Source organism: Vombatus ursinus, unplaced genomic scaffold, assembly GCF_900497805.2.
Source record: "Vombatus ursinus unplaced genomic scaffold, bare-nosed wombat genome assembly UNPS02014932.1, whole genome shotgun sequence".
In the NCBI taxonomy this organism is placed as follows: domain Eukaryota; kingdom Metazoa; phylum Chordata; class Mammalia; order Diprotodontia; family Vombatidae; genus Vombatus; species Vombatus ursinus.
The window spans coordinates 3,940,556-3,963,981 of NW_020954710.1; the positions used below are offsets into that span (position 1 = coordinate 3,940,556).

Here is a 23,426-nt window from a genome sequence, read left to right on the forward strand (position 1 = left end):
TGAGGTGCCTAAAAAGAGGCCAGATCTTCTCCCCATGCTCAAGGTTGGAAAACCTTCACTAATGGCAGGTCACCAGACCACAGCTGCTCCCGTCCTCACCTCTCATACAGGCCACCCTCCAGTACAACGCCCAAGGCAGTTACCAAGTGTGTGTGTATGGAACAGCTGGGGGATTCGTTATCTATGGACACAATTAACCCTGGTTTCACAAAACACTGCTGCCAGTCCCCTAATAATAATAAATCACATTCCTCTTGCATTACAAGGTTTACAAAATGCTTTTTGCACTACTATGTGAGACTGGCAGGACAAGTACTAGGCGCCGCATCGTAAGATGAATTTGAGGCTTGGAGAGGACCGACTTAGAAAGCAGTGTGTAGGAGCCGGCAGTGAATGCGTGGGAGGGGGAGAGGGAGGAAGGAAGGGCGTAACACTTACTCTATGCCAGATACAGTTATCAGGGCACTAGGTGGCGCCATAGTGCACAGAATGCAGGACCTGGAGTCAGGAAGACTCGTCTTCCCGGGTTCAAATCTGGCCTCAGACACTTACTAGCTGTGTAACCCTGGGCAAGTTGCTTCACCCTGTTTGCCTCAGTTTCCTCATCTACCAAATGAGCAGGAGAAGGAAATGGCAAATCACTCCAGTATCTCTGCCAAGGAAACTCCAAATGGGGTTCGGAAGAGTCAGACACGCCTGAAAAATGACTGAACAAAAACAACAAATATGCCAGACACTATGCTAAGGGCTGGGGGGTACAAATACAGGCCAGCAAGACAGTCTCTGCCCTCAAGGAGCTTATATTCTAACATACCACATACTAGAGTGTAGTGTCAATGGAGGAATGTTTTGTACAGGGATCTCAGGGAGTTGGACCCAGGGTAGAGTCCTTCCTCAGACCCTAACTTAGTTGTGTGATTATGGGTAAGCCACGACTGCTCATCTACAGAATGGGAGTAATAACACTTGCACTGTTTCCTTTATGAGTGGCAGTGAGGAAGGTACTCTGTACACCTGAAAGCAGTCTCCAAGTGTGAATTCAAGTTGTGGTTGAAATTTTAACTGAGGCACACTGCTTGCTCAGTGGACCTCACAAACTTGAGCCTGACCCTTCTGGTCTAGTGGAATGAATTCTAGACCAGAGAACTTGCATCTCTAAGCTGCTAGGAGCCAGCAGCGTGACTGACCCATACTTGGCCTCATCCTGCTCACCCATAAAATGAGAGCTTCAGACTAGGGTAGCCAGAGAACAGGGAACAAAGGAGAAAATGAGCCAGTGTCTATTCAGATATTCTGTTTGAGAGCTGAATACAACAGGAGTTAGAATGGGAGGAGAAAAACTGTCTCATAGAGCAAATATGCCATAATAATAAAGCCACAATTTAGGGTACCATCTACTGTATGAATAATGTCCTTTATTGCAAGGAATCATGTTTGAGTTTAGTTCTTTAAACAATTACCGTTAACAGCCCACAGAGTGTAATTTAGGAACATCTGAGGAAGAGGAGGGCTCCATTCCTCATGGGGCTCCAAACCTGAGGGGTGAGCCTCACTCAGTCCCTATGGGACTGTGTGACCCTAGGTGACTGTATCAGCTAGATTGAACAGTGGATAGAGCACGGGATCTGAAGTCGGGAAGGTCAAAGATCAAATCCAGCCTCAGACATTTGGGTGACCCTGGGCAAGTCACTTCACTTCTGTCTGCCTCAGTTTCTTCACCTGGAAAGTGGAGATGATAATAGCACCTACCTCCCCGGGTTGTCGTGAGGAAAAAATGCACTTTGCAAACCCTGAAGCACTATGCAAACGCTGCCATTATTATTTTCATCATTCATTATTATTGTTGTTGTTATTGTCAGAAGCATGATAGAAATGGCCAGGCAAAATAAGTGAAAACCCCAAAGAGATGGCAAACAGCCCCAACTAATGAAATCAGTCAGGCCCAGAGCCGTGGAAGGGCTGGATGGACAAGCTGCAGGTTGGGCTATGAGGAGGAATTGAGCTGACCGAGCTCTGGAAAGAGCAAGCACCTGCCAGCGCTGTGGAGAGGCCGCACAGAGGGCCAAGGGACAGAGGCACGAGGACCGCGCTCACACCTCTGCCCGGTCTTCTCCAGCGTGGGGGTGAGGAACTAGACTGTGCTGGGGCAGAGGAAAGGGCAGTACTCATTTGCGGATTCTCTTGGAATGTTTACTTATTTTACATTTCTCTATTAATTAAAATATCTTTGCTCCTGCAACACTCTAAGCATGGTAGCAAAGTGGATATTTATCCCTGAGCTGACCTGAGAGGGGTAACAGCAAAAGTGTTCGACCTGAAGTCAGGAGAGACTTGGGTTTGAATCTGGCTTCCTATACTGTTGCGTAGGACTCTGAACAGGCTCTTCTCTAAGACTCAGTTTCCACAGCTGTAACATGGAGGTACTAATAGCACACGCCTTTCAGGATTGTTGTGAGGATAACATGAGATGTTTGAAAAGCATTTCACAAACCTTAGGACACTATACAAATATCAGTGATCATTTATTTTTGTTACTGTTATTATTATTATTGTTTAGAGGTTCCTAGTTTCTTTCTAGGATGGGGACTAGAGTCAAATAAAGAGACGTTCTAGAAGATTTTCCCCACCACACAAATCCAAATCTATGAGAACTTAGTGTTGACCATCATCTGGGTGACGATATTATTAATGAAATGGAAACATTTCCATTTGTCTAGTCAACCTATTTAAAAAAAAAAATTCTTGCAATAAGCCCCTCCCCAACTTTATCTGCTGCTGTTTCGAGACTCAAAAACCATGGAAAACCAACTACAGGTACATGAATCTTCCAGTTTCTTTCCTCACTCAACATAAAAAACTGATTCTTAACTGGATCATAAGGGACCAAGTCCTATATAAAATTTGTACTCCTGGCAACGCCTAACAGAATGCTCTGCATACAGTTAGTAGCTTAATAAATACTGAATGTCTGAATGAACAGGAATCTCAGAATGCCCCATTTTTCCCAATGGATTCTCATTTGTTCTCTCTGTGCAGTAGCACAGTCTGGTGAAAAAGCAATGTCTTTGAAATGAAGGGATCTGTATCCTAGAGTCCCAGCACCACAGTCAATGTCACCTAACTTCTATGTTTCTGATGTTCCCATCTGCCCTCTGACTTCCTTGGCATGGGACAAGAATAAATTTTATCTTATACGTGGAAGTTCTTTGAGACTTTAAGGAAGGAAAGAGCATCATGGCCTCATTCAGAATGGAAAGTCTGGAATCTTGGGTCCTTCTTCCAGCTTTGCTCTAAGTCACTTCACAAGTCATTTTCACTCAGTTTCCTGAATTGTCACATAGAAATAATGCCTCCTTTTCCTACCTCAAATAAGGATCAAATGAAAATATGTTTGAACAAATATCACAATGGTGAAACTGCTTGAAAAAATAGATGGTACTACTACTATTCTCTTCTGATATTCCTTTCCAATATCCTAATTCCAAGTTATCAGACTTAATTTAAAGTGAAACAATCCTTGAGATCACAAAATCCTCTCTAAACAGTACAAAAGCAATAAAACTAGCAATGAGAGACTGTTTTTAGAAGAATGTTTTGCTTAACCTTCATTTCTGTCCTTCAAGGAAAACACTGAACATTACTGCTTCCAAGGCAACTCACTATTGTATAAATCTAAGAGCTTGTAGGAAATGTTTACTTAAACATTTTCCCCTTGAAAAAGAAACAGACATTTCCCATAAATATTTTTTAAGCAAATTTAGGTTAAGAAAAGACAACTCTATCAAGAAATTACTTGTGAGGGGCTGTGCCCTGAGATTGAAAAAAATGACAAGGAAATGAAGAAACTTTCTTTTTTAATGGGTTCTCAGAATTTACTATTGCCTCCACTGGACTAAGCAGGGTTCTCATAGGGTACAGGTTGGTTCCCTAATGTACTGCATTCTCATTTAATTAAATGAGACTTAGGTGTTTTGGGGGATCAAAGGGGATGGGGGTGGGAAGAGAGGGACAAAAGCAATAAGATTGTACTCTAAGGTCCTTTCTGGCTCTAAAATTATATGGTTCTATGATCCCTAAAGTTATGAAGCTTACAACCTTATTGGGGATAAAAGACTTAGAAATATGAAATAATACAACAGGATAAAAATATTCAGCATTTACTCATTCAATAAAAGATTTGACTCATTCCTGTAAGTTAGGCATGGATTCAGAGAAAAGTCTCCTGCCTGCAAACAGCTTAAAAATCTAATAAAGGAGAAAAGTTAAGTAAACAAGTAAGTATAAAACAAGGCAATGTGAGATAAGTCCCATAAAGGAAGTACAAAGTGCTCTAGAATCTGGAGGTGGGAGGGACTGCTTAGGTAGGGGCTTCCTAGAGGAAGTAACATGGAAAAGATACAGGATTTCAACAAGTGGTAGCTTGTCGGGGGTAAGAGAGCAGGTAAAAAAAATGGTGAGTTAATAAAGGAGAAGAAGCAGAGGAGCAAAAGGTGTACTCAGGAAATAGCTATACTACACTAGCCGATACACAGGGAGAGGCAAAGAAACATGGCCCCTGTCTTCCAGGAACTTACAAATGAAGTCAACCAACACTAAAGTGAACAAATAACTGTCTGAATAGAAACAGATTCAAAATGTGAGAGCTAAAAGAGTCTCAGCAGCCATCTACTAGATCAATCCACAAAGCAAAGCAATTGCCCCCATAGCATACTCCACAAATGCCTGCTCCAGACTCTGACTGAAGACCTCCAAGATCTCATGCATACATAATGCTGTCATTTCCAAAGGCAGCCTCTCCCACTTTGGAGTGGACAGCTTCGTTCTAACTGTTAGGATTTCCTTGGCATCAAGCTAAAACAGCCTCTTCTCAACTAACCAAATCCAATGGTCTTTTCTCAGTCCTCATCCTTCTTGACTCCTCTGCAGCCTCTGACACTGCTTCCCCTGGACACTCTCTCCTCTGTAGGTTTTTGGCACACCGCTTTCTCCTGGGTCTTCTTCCACCTGTCTGACCCCTCCTTAGTCTCCTTCGCTGGACTTTTATCCAGGTCATGCTGACTAACCACAGGTATCCTCCAAGGCTCTGTCTTTGGCCCTTACACTATCTCAGTTGGTGATCTTATCAGTTCCCATAGATCCAACTATGATCTCTGTGCAGATAATTCCAAGATGTGTGCATACAGCCTTAACCTCTTTCCTGAGCTCCAGTTCTGCATCACCAATTGCCTTGACATCCCACAGATACCTCGAACTCATCATGTTCAAAACATTATCTTTCTCCCCACACCTAATCTTCCCAACTTCCCCATCACTGTCAAAGGCATCACCATCCTCCTCGTCATCCAGGTTCTCAACCACTGGGTCGTCCTTGACTTCTCAATCGCACTCGCCCCATATATTCAATCTATTGCCAAGTCTTCTTGTTTCTACCTTCCTAACATCTCTTGTATAGGTCACTCTCTCTCCCCTGACGTAGTCAATGAGCAAGACCTCATTACTTCACATCGAGACTATTGCATCGAGACTATTGCCTTCTGGTTGATCTGCCCATCTCAAGTCTCTCCCCACTTCAATCCATCCTCCACTCATCTGCCAAAGTCATTTTCCTACAGTGAAGGTCTGAACACATCAACACCCTGCCTCCCCACTCCAATCCAACAAACTCCAGTGGTGCTTCTACTTCTCATGAACACCAAATGGCGGATGACGCGGGTGCCACAGGAGGCCCCGGAGTAGGAGGCCGAGGTGGCTTCCACAGTGGCTTTGATAGTGGGGGCCTAGGCCGTCGTCGAGACCATGGCCATGACTGCAGGGCCCAGGGAAGAAAGGCCAAAGACAACGAGTGGGTTCCTGTCACTAAGCTGGGCCGGCTAGTCAAGACCATGAAGATCAAGTTGTTGGAAGAGATCTATCTTTTCTCCCTTCCTATCAAGGAGATCATAGATTTTCTCCTGGGATCTTCATTGAAAGATGAGGTTCTGAAGATCATGCCTTTTCAGAAACAAACTACAGCTGGACAATGTACCAGGTTCAAGGCATTTGTGGCCACTGGCAACTACAGTGGCCATGTTGGCCTGGGTGTCAAGTGCTCCAAAGAAGAGCCACAGCTATTCATGGTGCTGTCATTGTGGCCAAGCTGTGCATCGTTCCTGTGAGACGTGGCTATTGGGGAACAAGATGGACAAGTCTCACACGGTTCCCTGCAAGGTCACTAGGCAATGTAGATTGGTTCTGGTGTGCCTGATCTCCTAGAGGGACTGGCTTCATCTTAGCTCCTGTGCCTAAGAAGCTCCTGATGATGGCTGCTATACTTCTGCAAGGGGCTATACTGCCATTCCAAACAAGTTCACTAAAGCTCCCTTTAATGCCACCTAAAAACTAGCTGTCTAACCCCAGACTTGTGGAAGGAAACAGTGTTCACTAAGTCTCCCTATCAGAAATTCACCAACCATCTTGTGAAGACACACTTGTGTGTCTGCCCAGAGGACCCAGGCAGCTGCTGTGGCAACCATATAGATTTTTTTTTTTTAATAAATAAAGAATAAGTTAAACTATGCCTGCTAAAAAAAATAAATAAATAAAACACAAACTCCAGTGGCTCCCTTTCACCTCCAGGATCAAAGATAAAATCCTGTTTAGCATTTAATGTCTTTTCCATGCCGGGCCCTTCCTACTGTTCTACACCTCTTACGCTTTACTCCCCTCCATGCACTGAGATCTAGTGTCACTGGTGGTGTGGTGGTTTGTGCATACAACATGATCTCCTGACTCTACCACTTCATTGACTTTCCTCCAAGCCTGGAAGGCTTTCCCTCCTCACTTCTGCCTCCTGGCTTCACTGACTTTTCTTTAAGACTCATTCCACTCTGAGAAGTCTTTCCTGTCCCTTCTCCTCCCTAACCCTCTGAGGTTACCTACTCATTACAATGTGATACATTTTTGCCTTTTCATTTTTGCCTTTTTCTGTCTACCCAGGACTTAGTACAGTGACTAGCACAAGGTAAGAGCTAAGCAAATGCTTGCTGACTTGCCAACCTCCACCCATAGCTGGTTCTGTGCCCTGAGGCCAAACCCAAATTTAATGCCCATTCCACATAAACAGTTATCACATTGTCTCAAGACTTCTCTTCAAGTCCTAAATAGTTTTGATACAGTCTGTCTGTACTGTCTCTATCTATATTGTCTAGAATAGCAAACTGGGAATTTTCACAGCCTGACAGGGCAGGACCAGAAGAAATAGTCACCTCTATGATAAGTGTGAAACACAAGCCCCAAGCAGGCCAGGAGAGTCAGGCAGGGCTAGGGCGTGAGAGCACTACTACTCCCTCCAGCTGCTCCCTAAATTACTGAAGTCCCTTTCATTCCCCAGGGAAAATGCATTTCGATAAAGTCCTAACTTCCCCCAGGATGAGGAAGTTTCAAGGAAGAGGAAGATCAATCATTTTGGTAGTACAAAGAGATTCAAATGAAACGGAAGTTTCTGCCTTTAAAGATTTTATACCTTTGAAGAAGAGACAAAGGATTCAGGTGGCATAACACTTACAAAGATATTTTAAACGAATGTAAATGAGTATTTTTGTAGAGTGATCTCCATGGCCTTGCCACAAACTACTCCGAGGTCAACACCTACAGGAGGCTCATCTTAGGAGAGAAACTGCCTTAAAGAGAGCTTTGGCATCTAAATGGCAAGAAGGGACCAAGGAAGACCCATCGTCTACCCCATTTTACTTTACAGCAGGCTGTTGTACTGGGCTCCAGAAAAGAGCACATTATTATTCTTTTTTTAACAGTTAACAAACAGAGATTTACTCAGCCATGAGAAAAGAAGGATGTTGAACAAGGATATACAGGGGTCTATAATCTGGCCTTATTCGGCTGAGCAAAGATCCTTGGAGTCCAAACATGAGAAAGCATATGGAGGACCTTGTGATGGTGACTAGGATGTCATGTCAAGATCCTGACCTATTAGTCTCATCCCCCTCCCCAGGCAAAGCTTGAAGATGGCCAAAGTCTTACAAAATAAGGAAAAATTAGCCTAACTTGAATGGGGTTAAGAAGTTAGTTTATTGTTTCCATTAAATCAACAAGTCAATAAGCATGTATTAAGAGTCTACCAGCTACCAGGCACTGTGCTAAGTAAAGAAAGATAAAAGACCATCAGTCCCTGCTTGCAGGGAGTTCACAATCTAATGAGGGGTGGGGTGGGGGTGGGGGCCAACATGCAAAAAATGCGCAAACAAGATATATATCTGGTAAATTGGAGATAAACAATAGAGGAAAGGCAAGAGCATTAAGTGCTAGCGCCACACCTCACAACAAAAAATAAAGAGAAAAAGTAGTTTAACCGAATTAAAGCCATCAGCCAAGCCTGGCCTCCCATGCAGTACTTCACACCTATCAGCTCTCACCTCTACAGAGAAGGAAAGGATGTGCCTTTTCATAGCTCATCTTTGGAACTAAACTTGGTGTGTTATAATTACATGGCCTTCAGGTTTGTTTGTTTTTTTCTTTTTTAATTCCAATTTATATTGTTATAAACAACGTATATATGGTTTCCCCAGTTCTGCAGACCTTGCCTTGTATCTTGCACGTAAATTTTCTCGTGCTTCTCTGTACTCTTCCTATACATCATTTCTTAGAGTGCAGTAGCATTACACTCATCATTACATTCACACGTTTGTACCACAGTTTGTTTAGCAATTCCTCAATTTATGGGCTTCAACTTTTCTCTACTCTTTACTACCACAGAAAGCGGCATCTCTGGGTCAAAGGGTATGAATGCTTTGGTTATTTTCTTTAAATGATTCCAATTTGCTTTCCAGAATTACTGGACTAATTCACAGCCCTACTGAGAGTGTGCTAACGACCAGTCTTTCCACAGCCCATCCAGCATGGACTATTTGCATCTTTTGTCATTCTTTGTTAATTTGCTGAACGTGAGGCAGAAGTTCAGAAGAGTTCAAACTATGTACAAAAGCAGTAGCCTGTTAGTGTAAGGCCATGAGGACTGAGAGGTCTTGAACTTTCAGAGATTGTCGTCTTAGGATCACAGAATCTCAAACTGGAAGGGACTTTAGAGACAATAAAATTTATTTCAACATGAAGAGAACTGATCATTTTGCCCTCCTCTTTCTTCAAACTATGCCTCTCCTAAACTTCCTAATTTCTGCTGAGGTTATCATTATTTTCTTCATCATCCTGGTTGCTAAAATCAAAGTCATCACTGACTCTTCTCTTCCTCACTTTCCATCTCTAATTAGTTGTCAGATTCTGTCTACCCTCTCTCCACAATATCTCTTACATGGCCTTGGCCCCCATTCAGGTCCTCCCTACTTGTAACAGTCTCTTAATTGGTCTTCCTCCTTCCCTCTCTCCTTTTTCTAATCTATCCTCTTACAGCTGTCAGAATCATCTTCCTCTAGAACTGGCTGTGGGAGTGCCTTGGGTAGACACTGAAACACCATTCAAAAACCTTCCATGGTTCTCCTCCACCTCTAAACCAATCCATAAACATGCTTTTATTAAGCAACTACTGTGTGCCAGACACTGCTCTCAAGGAGCTCACACACACACAGAGACAAAGAGAAGACACTAAGCAGCTATGGGAGGGAAGAGAAGCAGGAGAAAAGGCCTCAGGTAGCAGACGGTACTCAGCTAAACTGAGATCTTCCAAGATGAGGAGGGAAGAGAAGGCATTCCAAGAATGGAAGACAAGCCTGTGCAAAGGAACAGACATGGGAGAGGGTGCATCATGTGTGAGGAAAAGCAGGAAGGCCAGTTTGGGCTATAATGAAGAGTAGATGAAGGGGATAGTATAGTAGCCTAGGAAGGAGGCCATCCAGTGCAGTGGTATCAAACTCAAAGAGAAATGGGGACCACTAAACCGTACATAAAGATCCTTACAGGCTGCAAAATTGACTAAGTTTTAAAATGTAATACTATCAATGCGTTATTGTATTTTATTTATTTCATTAACTATTTCCCAGTTACATTTGGGCTGTGCTTGAGAGTGTGTGGGCTGCTTGATACCTCTGATCTACTAATTCCTTCATTTTACAGATGAGGAAACCAAAGCTCTGACAGGTTGACATGACTTGCCCACAATCACAGAACTAGGAAGTGTCAAGGTGGAATGTCTTATGACTCCTTGACTTGGAATCTATCCATTATGCAAAGCTGCAAATAGCCTCTTCCACAGCCTGATCCCAACTTAATTTTCTCTAGTCCTATTTCCTACCCCTCTCTTCCCCAGATGCACATTCCTACCAAAGTGGACTGGCACTGGCATTCCATCTCCCCTGCCACTCACTTACTCAAACAGACCTCTGTCTTGCTTGCTCATCTCCACCTTTTGGAAGGGGGAAGATGGGTATTCCAAGGAGGTTCCGTTCAGGAGTCATCTCTCCCACGAAACATTCTCTAGCCTCCTGACTCATCAGTACTCTTTCCCTGCTCAAGAGTGAATCCTGGTTCTGACCCTTACTGGTTGTGTGACTTGGGCGCATCACTCCCCTTGTGAGCCTTTTTTTCCTCATCTATTGCACTTGATGGCCTATCCAGATCTACATCTATGATCTTAAGGTCCAACAAAGTCACCTTACACATCCTTAGATACACACATGTTATAATCAATCTCCTGCTTAATATGAGCTCCATGAAGGAGAGGACTGTCCTGTATTTCATGCCCCCATACAGTGCCTTGTACATAGTGGCCACTTGGCTCTAAAGTCAAAGAAATAAATGAATCACCCAAAGTCACAAAAGCAGAATGTTGTAGAGAATTTAAGGGATTTAAGTACAGGTCTCACGAGTCTAAATCCAAGGTTCTTTTCGCTATTTTTTTTGGGGGGTGAGGTAATTGGGGTTAAGTGACTTGCCCAGAGTCACACAGCTAGTAAATATCATGTGTCTGAGTCTGGATGTGAACTCAGGTCCTCCTGACTTCAGGCCCGGTGCTCTATCCACTGCACCACTTAGCTGCCCCTCTTTTCACTATTTCAGCAGTTCTCAAAGTATGTTCTGGGAACCTCTGACGGTCCCTGAGAACCTTTCAGGGGTTCTGTGAGGCCAAAATTATTTTCATAATAATACTAATTTGTTTTAATTTCCAATACAATAAATATCAGTAGGTATAACCCATATAAACAGAAGCTCTTTGGGGGGTTGTCCCTCAATAATTTTAAAGAATATAAAGGAGGCTTATTATTATATAAACATGATTTTGTTTAGGAGTATATTTAGGAAGAAAGAAAAAGTGTTAAAAGAAAATGCCTGGTCTTTTATAAATGAACAGTGAGACCATCCCTCTTGAAGACATCCACTGAGCCTACCAAACCACGCCCAGAGCTCTGGCAACTCTGCCTGGATGCTGAATTCCTCCACAGATGCAACACTTTTTGACAGACTTTTTCCTTGTCACTGGGAAGAAATGACAAAATGGGCCAAGAGAGTAAAATTAAACAAAAATTCCCCAATCAAACCATAACTCAAGTCTTCCATCTGAATTACTCATATTAGTCTTTTATTGAAGCAGACTGGTATTACCAAGAAACCACTCACCTAGAAGATCCCAGAAAACAAAGTAAACACAAAAAAGTTTTCCACAAATTCTGAGAACCAATCCTCACAAGCTAAATGCATGGGGCATCAGATTAGGAAAAGAGGAAGGAATTAGCTTCAGGGCTAGGGGTGTTTAAAATATATTTAAGGATTTACTTTCAGGCATCAATTGCTAAAAGTGCAGGACATTTTGCCCTGATTTTATGCTAATATGCTCAAATATATCTATATATCTCCCAGCTGTACTCTGTGCTGAAAACCAAATATTATTATTTTTAATGACATCTTGATTGCTCGGAGATGCTTAAAGTAGCAAAGTTCAAGAAACAGCTTTAAAAAATTGCAATTTAACATACACATTTTACAGGCAGATGGCTATTAGGGACATGTTCTGAATAATCACTTGTCAACCTGGGTCCCGGTAAAACGGCCTACAGCTTTCATGTAATCCCCTGGCAGGGCAGAAGGGACAACCTAGATGCCACAAATCTAATCACATTGGGATTTGAATAGATTCCTCCTTGGTGCACCCCAAAATCTGCAAAGTCCTGTCAGTTTAGAATCTGGTTAGTCATATCTCTGAATCTTCTCCAATTTTGTACTCAGAAAAAGGAAACTACTCAACCGCTAGTCTTTTCTCCTATTTTGAACCCCTTTACATCAGATTCTGGATTCCCAGGTACATAATCTAGAAGAGCTAGAAATTTCAGCTGCAAACTATGAGCAGCTAAGGAGATGAGACTCTTGACAGCTGACCTCAAATCTTCTCTAGTAAAGGCTGCACTTTGGAAGAAGACCCTATGTACAACTTACTTCCTAACTGGAAGCGTGACATGAAAGTCAACTTCTGAAGTCGAGAGAATGTAGCTCCCTCTCTTCTTTGTAGAGGCGGGAACTATGGGCTAAGAACACAGTATATACCATCGGGCTTGGCGGATGTGCTGGTTAGATTTGCTGAACCGCTTTTTTTTTCTTTTTTATTCTTTGATACAAGAAATGACTCACTGAATAGGGGAGGCAGGAGGGTATGTTTAGAAATGTAGATGATGAAAAGCAAAAGATATCAATAAAAGTTTAACTTTTTTTAAATAGGAAAAGAAAAAAAAATTAACTGCTAACACCCTACTCTAGTGTATGACTATGGCACAGAGGTGACCCGCCCTTCCCAAAAGTCACAGCAGAGGAGAGCAAGCCCAGACAGGTCTGACTTGCCAAGTGGGCAAGAGCTTGGATATGGATCATGTGACACATTCTGAAAGCCTGGCAGCTTCACACGTCAGAGAGGATCAGCAGAGAAGATGGGAGAAAGGCACATGACTAACACTGTGAATGTCCTGGCCTCTTAGATCTGCTGAGATCACATTAAAGCATGAGCTGGAAGGGGGAGCCCTTAGCCAGTCTAATTTCTTCCCATCACAAAACCAGCAGTCTAATTATAACTAACTGATGGTTGTTTGAGAGCATTATGTATTTATTGACGATTTTTAGCCAGGTTAGAAAATAGATCCTGAAGAGCAAAAAATATTTCCTATTTTTTTAATCTAACGTTTAATTAAATATTAAATTTAAATTAAATTAAATATTGGTCCAACCTGCGCATGAAAGGTGAGAGACTGAATTCCTTGTCAGAACTTGAAATGAGATACTTAAGTGTGATTCCAGAATTGAAGGCTCTGAGTGTTAAAAGAAATACCATTAAGAAGGAAAAACAGTTTTTGATGTTTTTTCAATCCTCCTGCTTTAAGGGGAAAGTGTTTTCTTACAACAACTGTCAGTCGGGGGTGAATAAAATAAAAAGCAGAAGGGCAAATAGAACTTCGGTGTTTCTTATAGTAAAGCAATCTACCCTAGAGTGAAATATTATTATTATTTTTTTAAGAGAATGTTAGGGGTGGAAAAGGAGTCTAGAAGCCGGAGAAGGTAAAGGCAAAATCTCCAGATATTTGTTGTTCTCTAGAAATAATTTTATTGCCTAATATAATGATGCTATCATAAGATGTAACAGGCTCCAGAGCCAGAAAGGGATTTAGAGATTATCTAATCTAACTCTTTACAGAGCAAGGCTTGGGGCAGGTGGTGAATGAAAGGTGGGGAGAACGTATGACTTGTCCAAGGTCACACAAATGGTACACGGCAGAGCCAGGATCTGAACCCAAGTCCTCTGACTACAAATTCGGTGATTCTTTGATTTCACTGTGATGCATCTCTATAAAGCCAGCTTGCTGCTCTAAGGAATTCTCCTTAAGGATGGGACACCTGGCATCATGAGAATTATTTCCACCCATTAAGAGAGACAAAAATTTAGGTTTCAAATTGTAGATGCAACTTCTTGTTGTAATTCTTTGGGTTTTGCTTTCTTCCCCCCTCTTGCTATTTGACTTTATGCTATTTTCTGGCTTCTTAAGAAGCACCTTCTTCAATTAGCTAGCCCCATCCATCTGACTACCTGTGAGCAGCTAAACTAAAACGTTGTTGAACTTTCACTGATAGATGCTACCTCATCACCATTGCCACAAATAATCATGATCAGCCAAGGCCTTTGGTGAGATGCCCAACATTGAACGCTTGTTTCTAAGCAAAGGATTTCAGCAAAAGGCTGACAGTTGCTTTGGGATTCAGGGTTATTAGGTCTAAGAGGAAAGCAGAACAAGAGAATGTTCTAAAGCCAAGAATTAGATTCATTTCTCTACATATGGCAACTGAAGGAGCCTCCATGTGGACAGTGGAATTCCCTCAGGTACCTGTATTTAGGATCAAAGCACTTTTTAAAATACAAAACCTAGAGTCTCTAAGGAATATAAACTACAAAACTATCTGAAGTGAACTTTGTTTAACCTACAGCCTGGTGCCAACTCAAATATGCTGCAACCTCTGCATATGAAAGACGGCATTTACCTAGACTAAGTCGCAGATACATGGAAAAGCTATTATGGGGATAATCGGCCAAACTATAAAATGGAGCAGTCATAAAATGACAAAAACAGACACAACTCATAAACTGCGTTTCTCCCCTTCAGAATTCATGCAAGCACTCCCTTTGTGGGTTCTTTCAAACAAAGATAAAACTTCTGCCTTAAATAAACAGGGTGCATTAATGTCTATTTAAGCCACATAAATATATTGTCTTTAAAACAAATGTGATCTTAACACAAAGGGCAGATGGTCCAACAAACAGGGTAATGTGAGGAGAATTAAACCTTAGCCGGTTCCAGGCAAGAGAGCCCAGACTGCTGATCAGCAGGCAAAGAGTAGAGAGGATCCATCGGGTTTGGACTGGACTGTCAGCCCGGCCCTGCCCCGGTGTCCCAGGTATGTACAACGTGGGGATGGTTCTTTGGGGTGGGCAGGGACACATCAACGCATCACCTCTATGCAACAGAGATGGACAGAATCAGGAAGAAAAACAGTCTCATGAACTGGCTGTGTTTTCCACTGAACTGTCTGGCCAATCTGAATTCCACCCTCTCCAGACTAACAAATTTGAACATGGCTCTTATTTCACTCCAGGCTATTTTTCTGAAAGTTACCAAAGCACATTCTAAAGCCAGGTGGTGATTGTTTAAAAAAAAAAAAAACAACAAACACCCAAACTATGGGCATCAGCAGAACTCCTCAAGTCTAGGCTGGACAGCACAAGCCCCAGTGGTGCCAGAAGCACACTGGGCTTGGAGGCGGTGACTGGTGTATGAAGCAGGAAGAACCTCAGAGTCACAAGACCGGAGTCCTGGCTCTGCCACACACCAGCTGGGCGTGACCTGGGACAAGTCACCCAGCCTCGTGGACCAAAGTCTGCCTGTCTCTAAGAAGAGATAACTTTCAATTCCTTTCAGCTCCAACAATATGACTCGGAAGATCTGGGCTCAAGTCTGCACCTTGTGCCTTTGGACAATCCACCCACCTTGCTGATTTCATCTGAAAAATGGAGAGGAAATGTGTGCCCTACCCATGTCAAAGGGTTGGAGTGAGGATCAAATGAAATAACGAATGTGAACGGGCTTTGAAAAAGCATAAAGTGCTACAGAACAGAAGGCATTATTTTGTTTCCTATGGAAGAGAGGAGTAGAATAGCAAGGAGGATGCACAGCACAGGGGGAGGAGAACGGACTCGAGTCAGAGGACTTGGGCTCGAATCCTGCCTGCGGCCCTACTTGTGACTTTGGATCAATCATTTAACTCATCCCAGGGCTCAGTTTCTTTACCTCTACAATGAGGGGGCTGAACAAGATGGCCTCTGCAGGTCTCCTCCAGCTTTAGGGCTACATGATCCCACGAGGAGGAAGAGACTGCTCTCACTGTTCCTGGAGCTCTTCCATGGATCCAGTTCAGGCTGACAAGAGAGTTGAGAGCCTGCCCTCGAGTCCCCTGAGTGGAGCTGAGACTCCACCTGGGAGGGAATGGAAGCGCCGCAGGCGTGTGCTGGACAGCAGACCTGGGAATCCGGGAAGCGGCCCAGCGGGGACCCCGAGGTGACCAGGAGACGACTGTGCTTTCCAAGTCTGCTGCTCAAGGTGGTCATCCTGCACCTGCGCGGCCTGTTAACTCTCTGTCATCACTCTACGCCAATCTCCGTGGACTCCTAACAACAAGCACCCTTTTAAGGTCAGCAGGCAAGGGAGCACTGCACTGGCCTGGGGCAGTGACTGGGGGGCCAGACCCGGACTCCGGAAGACAAAGGGGTCATACCCTACCTTGGACACTTCCTGGCTATGTGACCCTGGCCAAGTCACCTCACCTCAGATTTGTAAAACAGCAATCACCCCTAGAGTATCCATCTCACAGAGTTGGGGTAGGAATCAAATGATATAATGTTGTGAAGTGTTTTACAAACCTTAAAATGCTATGTAAATGTCAAGTAGGTTTTTGTTTAAGACTTGTGATTTCACTGGAATAGGGAATTCCCAACCCATCCATTATTTATTAATCACCTATGATGTTCCACAGGCACTGTGCCCAGCCATGGAGATAACAAATATTACTGACCCTCAGGAAGCATATATTCTATTAGGAGAGGCAACCTGTACACACACACACACAATGAAGACAAGGTAGTTTGTAGGAGGAGGCACCAGCAGCTGGCAGGTTCAGTCAAGGCCTCAGGGAGGTGGTGGATGTTGAGCTGCACCCTAAAGGGTGCTACAGAGATGCCATGAGGGGGGAGTCTATCCCAGGCCAAGGCGTGGGGACTGGGAGAAAGAATGTTGTGTGGGAGGAACAGCAAATAGCACAGTTTGGCAGGACTAAAGAGTGCATGAGAGGGAATTCTATATAAGAAGCCTGAAAAGGTAGTGTGAAGACAGGCTGTACAGCGTTGTCTTAAATGCCAGAGGACTTTGTATTTGATACTAGAGGCAGTGCAGAGGACAGAATGCAGGACCTGGAGTCAGGAAGACTTGAGTTCAAATCTTGCCTCAGACACTTATTAGCTGTGTGACCCTGGGCAAATCACTTCACCCTGTCTGCCTAGTTTCCTTATCTGTAAAATGAGCTGGAGAAGGAACCAGCAAACCACTCCAGTACCTTTGCCAAGAAAACCCCAAATGAGGACACCTGACTGAAAGGACTGACTGATAGCAACTAGAGGTAGCATAGTGCCAGGGGAATTAACTGATCGGGGAGTACTGCACATCAGGAAAATCCCTTTGGGGTCTCTGTGAAGGATGGATTGCAAAGGAGAAAGCCTTGAGGAGGACCAAAATTAAGAACCGCAGTATTTTTGCAGGGAGAAGGGGGCCAAGGAGAGAGATGTTGTGGAGGTACAATCAACAACAGCTGGAAATGACAGCATACATGAGCTAAGTGAGGGCAAGGAGTAGAGGATAACTCCAAGGCTGCAAACCCGGATGACTGTAAGGTGCCTTAAGAGGAACACGGAAGGAGAGGGGCTACAAGCATTTTACCAAGTGTTTACCATGTGCCAGGCACTCTGCTAAGTGCTTTACTAGTATTTCTTTTGAAGGGATGGGTTTGAGGGGAAAGATGAGCTCTATTTTGAACATAATTTAATTAGAGATGGACAAGAGATTTGGGGAGATACGCTTGAAAATGTGCAACTGGTGGTTGGTGCTATAGGCATGGAGCTCAGAGTAGGGGAGATATAAATACAGATATACACATATAGATCCATCCAACCACCTTTATCAATCCTCATTCTCCTTGACCTTTCTGTAGCCTTTGGCACTGCTGATCACCCTCTTCTTGATACTCTCTTCCCTCTAGTTTTCAGGACTCCCCTCTCTCCTGGTTCTCCTCCCATCCATCTGACCGCTCCTTTTCTGACTTCTTTGCTGGATCCTCCTCCAGATCATGCCCTCAATACTAGGTGTCCCTCAGGGTTCAAGCCTGTGCCCCCTTCCATTCTCCCACTGTACTACTTCACTTGGTGATCTCATCATCTTCCATGGATTTAATTATCATCTTTATGCTAATGATTCTCAGATCTACTTACCCAGACCTACCCTCTGCTATCTCCAATCTCACATCTCCACCTGCCTTTCAGATATCTCAAGCTGGATGTCTAGTAGACATCTTAAAGTCAATATATCCAAAATAGAATTCATTATCTTTCCCCCTAAACTCTTCCCCCTTCCTATCTTCCCTATCACAGTAGAGGGCAACACCATCCTCCCAGTCCCTACCACTCACAACCTGGGAGTCAACCTGGATTCCTCCCTCTCTCTCACCCCCCATATCCAAGCTGTTGACAAGGCCTGTGGATTTCACCTCTGCAGCATCTCTTGAATAACCCCCCTTCTCTCCTCTGACCCTGCCATCACTCTGGTGATGACCATCATCACCTCACCTGTGGACTAGTGCAATAGCCTGCTGGTGGATCTGCCTGCCTCCAGTCTCTCTCCTCTCAGGCCCATCCTCCAATCAGCCACTAAAATGATTTTCCTAAACAGCAGGTCTGGCAACACCATCCCCGTGCCTCTCTAATGCCTCCAAGATCAAATACAAAATGCTCTATTTGGCATTCAAAAGCCTTTAAAACCTAGCCCCCTCCTAATTTTCCAGTCTTCTTACACCGTACTCCAAGACAAGTACTCTTTGATCCAGCGACACTAGTCTTCTGGCTGTTCCCTTAACAAGACATTTCATGTCTTGGCTCCAGACATTTTTTTCTGGCTGTCCCCTATGCCTCGGAATGCTCCCCCTCCTTTGCTCCACCTAATGACCTCTCTGGCTTCCTTTACATATCGTCTAAAATCCTATCTTTCATCGGAAGCCTTTCCCACCCCCTCTTAATTATTTCCTATTTATCCTGTATCTAGCTTACTTTGTATATATTTGCTGCATGTTGCCCATCTCCCCACTACTCCCCATAGACTGTAAGCTCTTTGAGGGCAGGGGCTGTCTTTTGCCTCTTTTTGTCTCCTCAGAACTTAGAACAACACTTGGCACATAGTAGGTACTTAATAAATGATTATTGACTCACTGGCTGATATACCTATTCCATATACAGACACATAAACACACAAATACACATATGGGAATCATCTGCAGAGAGATGACAACTGATTCTATGCGAACTAATGAGGTCACCAAGAGCACAGAGAGAGTAAAGGCTGTAGGACAGAACCTTGGGGTGCACCTCGAGGTAGGACATGGGTGATGAACTGGCGAAGGAGACATAGTAGGAGTGGTCAGACAGTAGGAGATAGTAGGGAGTGGTGTCACATAAACCCCAAAGAAGCGTGTTCAAAAAGGGAAAGCACCCTTATCAATCAGAGGCTAAAGCGACCTGCCCAAGGTCACACAGCTAGTGGGAGACAGAGGCAGAATCCGGGTCTTACAGATTCAGAGGCTGACTATCCACTACAATGTGCTGTCTCTTTAAATGTCAACGGTAGCAGTCTTCATCATCGTCTCACTCGACAGATGATGAAACAGATTAAAGAAGTTCCAGGCATACAGTCAAAACCTGAAAAAGGTCGTCCTCAAACTTGAGACTCCTGACCACATTCCAGACTGGACAACCTCTCCTTCTGGGTCAGGCGAAACAGAGCTGAGGCTGACGGGTGACGGAGGCATGGGACATGGAAGACTTTGATTCCCGTGTCAGTTCTGTCCATTTCTAGTTCTGTGCGCTCGGGCACACTGCTGGGGGAAACTCCCGGAATGGAAACTCCCTCTGCTGAAGCGGACGGTTCATACGCAACAATGTTTTACTTGTTACTAGATCAGCAGTTCTCGAATTCTTTGGATTCAAGACCCCTCTGCAGTCTTAAAAGTTACTGGGGATCCCAAGACCTTTTATTTATATGGACTACATCTATCGATATTTACTGTATTAGAAATGAAAGCATTTTAGTATTATCATGAAAAGTTTTGACCTTGCAGACCCTTTGAAAAAGTCTTGGGCATCCCCCGGGATCCCTAGACCCTGCACTGAGAACCATCGCCCCAGACCACGGATAGGCAGCTGGATGGACGTTCGAGATGATCCCTTAAGGTTCAGCTGTAGCTCTAACATTATATGATTTTCTGACTCCCTGGGTCCTGTTATCCTCCTCTGATTTCTTTCTTTAATCACTAGCGCTAAGTCCCTCTTTAATGGAATATTTCCCATGGCCAATATTTGATTATTGTGGTCATTTGCACTTCCTTAAACTCCCTTTGTGTGCACAAAAAAGCAAACAAAAAACTACCCAAGAGCAACATTAAAGGTCTGACTCTAGCCCACAAAACAACAAGGAAATTTAGACCCCTTGGCCCACCACATGCATAATCATAGATAGCTCTAAACTTGTGTTTAGCCGCCGGGCCCAGCTCTGAAGCTACCCTTTTCCATGTTAAGTGGTAATTGCAATTTTGCTTGCTTTCTCATTTTGAAGACTTCCTGGCTGATTTTTTATAACACATCTAGTTCCCTTTGTACCAAGATATAATTATCCCAATTCCCCAAAGTGGCTAAGCTTATGATTCCAATCCTAGTTAGTTTATCAAAGGCAAAATGATCAAATAAAAAAAAAAGGCTTAAACCACATGTTGAAAAAAAGTAAATTGGCTTTTCTGTGTGCCCCAAAGACCACCACACTCCAGAGTCCAGGCACTGACCACATGAAAGAGTCAATTCCAAGAAGCAGAGGAGCTGATACACAGAAAACTTAAGCAATTCTAGAGAACTGACTCTGACTGGTGAAGCATTTTACAGCAATAAACTACAATATAAACGCCAAATCATACATTTCCTAGAAAAACAAACATGACTGTCAATTAAATACATTATCACTGCCACCCATGCCTTGATAGTGCTCTCTGGAAAATATGATAGCATTCATGGGTCAAGCCACAGTTCTGTGCCATACTAAACCAAGATCAAAGGCAGTTTTTCCAATAACACTACAAATCAGTTTGCATTAGAGGGAGAGAATGAGAAGACAAGCATTAATGAGATTTTTAAAGAGACATGCTTTTGGGGTAGAATGAGTAATGGCATCTATAAGAAACCCAATTAAGGGGTCTCCTATCAAACTCTCCTAGACAGGTCAATGCTTATAGGCACTACACTGCTAACCTAAAAAAATCCAATGCAATTGTCAGAATCTGATAGAAACAGATTTTTGCATGAGACTGAGGTGTCAATTTTCCCAATGCCTCAGACTCTCTCCCATTGTGAAGGGATGTATAGTAAGAATTGGTTGGATTTTTACTTCATAGACAATCACTGGTCTCCTGGTACTCCTAGACATTGAACAACGATGCAAATGTAAGTCAAATACAGGTTTTCCTCCTTCCCAATTTACAATAATGATAAACCAAAGGTAAATGTCCTAGTACTAGAGAGCATTTTGTCTTCTTAATGGGATTTTCACATATACATCTCACTTAGTCCTCACAATATGGTGTAGTGGGTTCATTACCTAGCCAGGTACAATGTGGACTGATTCACATAGCAAAATGGAACGGAAAGCAAGACCTACAAAAGCATTCTCCCAAAGGAAGAAACCATGAGGCCATGAACTTCGTGCCATTAACTCAAATTGTAGAATAACTATTTCTTGAAACTAAGGATCTAAAACTGAATATTTAAGTGTGTCAGACCATGGCAAAGTTCAGTGGCTGAAAGGGAGAATCGAGAAAGTTATTCCATGGCGGTGTATGGTAAAAGTCATTTGTATAATACTTGTACCAAAACCTGTCCTAAACATTAAGTTCAGGAGGTAACATGAAAATTAACCCAAGGAGGAAATATGGACTAATTTGAGTTTTTAGCACTTGCCTAATTTTGAGTCACTTGTTCTCTCCTATCTCCATCTTTCAGTCTCTCTCTGAAGATGAAGGGGATACTCTTTCCCCAAATAACCATGAAAAATCAGCTAGATCAAAGTAGCCATGGTATCATAAAACTATGCAACTGTGTTTGGTTTCCACAGCTCCACAGTCTCCAAGGGGTCCTGTTCCCCTGCTTTCCAACTACGGCCTGCTGGCCCCAACTCTCTCTTTATCTTCCCCCACTCCTTTCCTCAAGCTTTACGGTGGTCCCTTATATAACAGATTGAGTTCCTGCCATGCTATGGAAACTGTAAATCATCGGGGCAGAGGGTCAGAGATTTAGATACAGAAGAAATCTTAGAAATCAACTATTTCAACCCTCTCATTTTATAGATAGGGAAACATGCACTAAGAAATGACTTGCCACAAAAGTAGTCAAAAGTAGAACCAAACTTTGAACTCAGGTCCTTTAAATCCAATGCTCTTTCCAATATACTATGTGGCTACTGGCCTGCTGGCTGGCAAACCTACCTGAGACTAAATCAGTCTTAAGTTATGGTGAAATGATTCGAGTTGAAGCAACATTAGATGGACATATCTCCATAACATTATAAAAAGGAATTTCATAAGACCACATTATTTCTATATCTTGGTGATGGGCCAAGTAACCAGGCTCTGTTGAGCTTTTTAACAAATTCCTTATAATGAAAAACACAGTACTACAAATGTCTTCTTCGGTCCCTGACAGGTATCAGTCCCTTTTAAAGAAAAATACTTGATTACTGTGGATTATCAGTCAGAAAGGAGCTGAGCTTTTTAGAGTTCTTATATCAAAAAGCAATTTTTCTTCATTAACCCTACCCCACCCCTGCCTCCAGTATCCAACCCTCCCCCTCCCAAAATCAAGTACACCTAAGTTATCCACTTTAAAGAAGGTATCATCGCAAAAGACCTAGTAGTTTAGAAAAGAAGAGGCACATGAATGATACCATTCACTATAAACTGTACATCACTTTTAATGTTTTGAAATTCTACTAATTACTGTTAAGGTAATTTCTAGCCACGAATTTTATTTACTATGACAAAAGCATTGTACAATCAAATAATGCAGCCCCAAAAAGTTCATTATAATGGCATTTTACCTGTGCTTTCTTACCTTGGCAGCTGAGTTCGATACTCCATGTGTGACATTTCGTATAAGGCCCCCAACATTTCCATACTTTATTAATCCAGTAACACCTTCAGATACATCATTCAGAAGCCCCATAGGATTGCCAAGGAAATCAACTGACCCCAGTATCCTAGCAGCTTGACTAAGGAGCTCCTTTGAAATAATAATAGAGAAGAGAAATGTGATCAGCTTCTGTTTAGATTTACTAAGTCTGGTGTTCCTACGCTAAAATATCAGAAATGCAAAAATATCCTCTTATTCTTACAATACAAACACAGTTTCAGGAATGAGAGGGCTTTCTCCTTTCACGGTTCCTACCCTAACTAGTCCCCTCCCCCATTCTCCTTATACATTTTCAGCTCAGAGATGATTTTTAATTCTTTTTTTAAATTAATTTTTAGTTTTCAACAATCACTTCCATAAGCTTTTGAGTTTTAAATTTTCTCCCCCTTCCTCATTGCATTCTTCCCCAAGAAGGCAT

The 23,426-nt window shown here is 42.9% G+C and overlaps 1 protein-coding gene across 6 annotated transcripts in view; it reads right to left on the reverse strand.

Moving 5' to 3' along the window:
* VPS13D (vacuolar protein sorting 13 homolog D) overlaps positions 1-23,426 on the reverse strand; it is a 329,312-nt gene that overhangs the window by 114,516 nt on the left and 191,370 nt on the right. For all 6 annotated transcript variants that reach the window (XM_027843937.1, XM_027843939.1, XM_027843934.1 and 3 more), the window contains one exon: positions 22,931-23,098. In XM_027843937.1, coding sequence (XP_027699738.1) covers positions 22,931-23,098 — 168 coding nt within the window. The remainder of the gene's footprint in view (positions 1-22,930; positions 23,099-23,426) is intronic.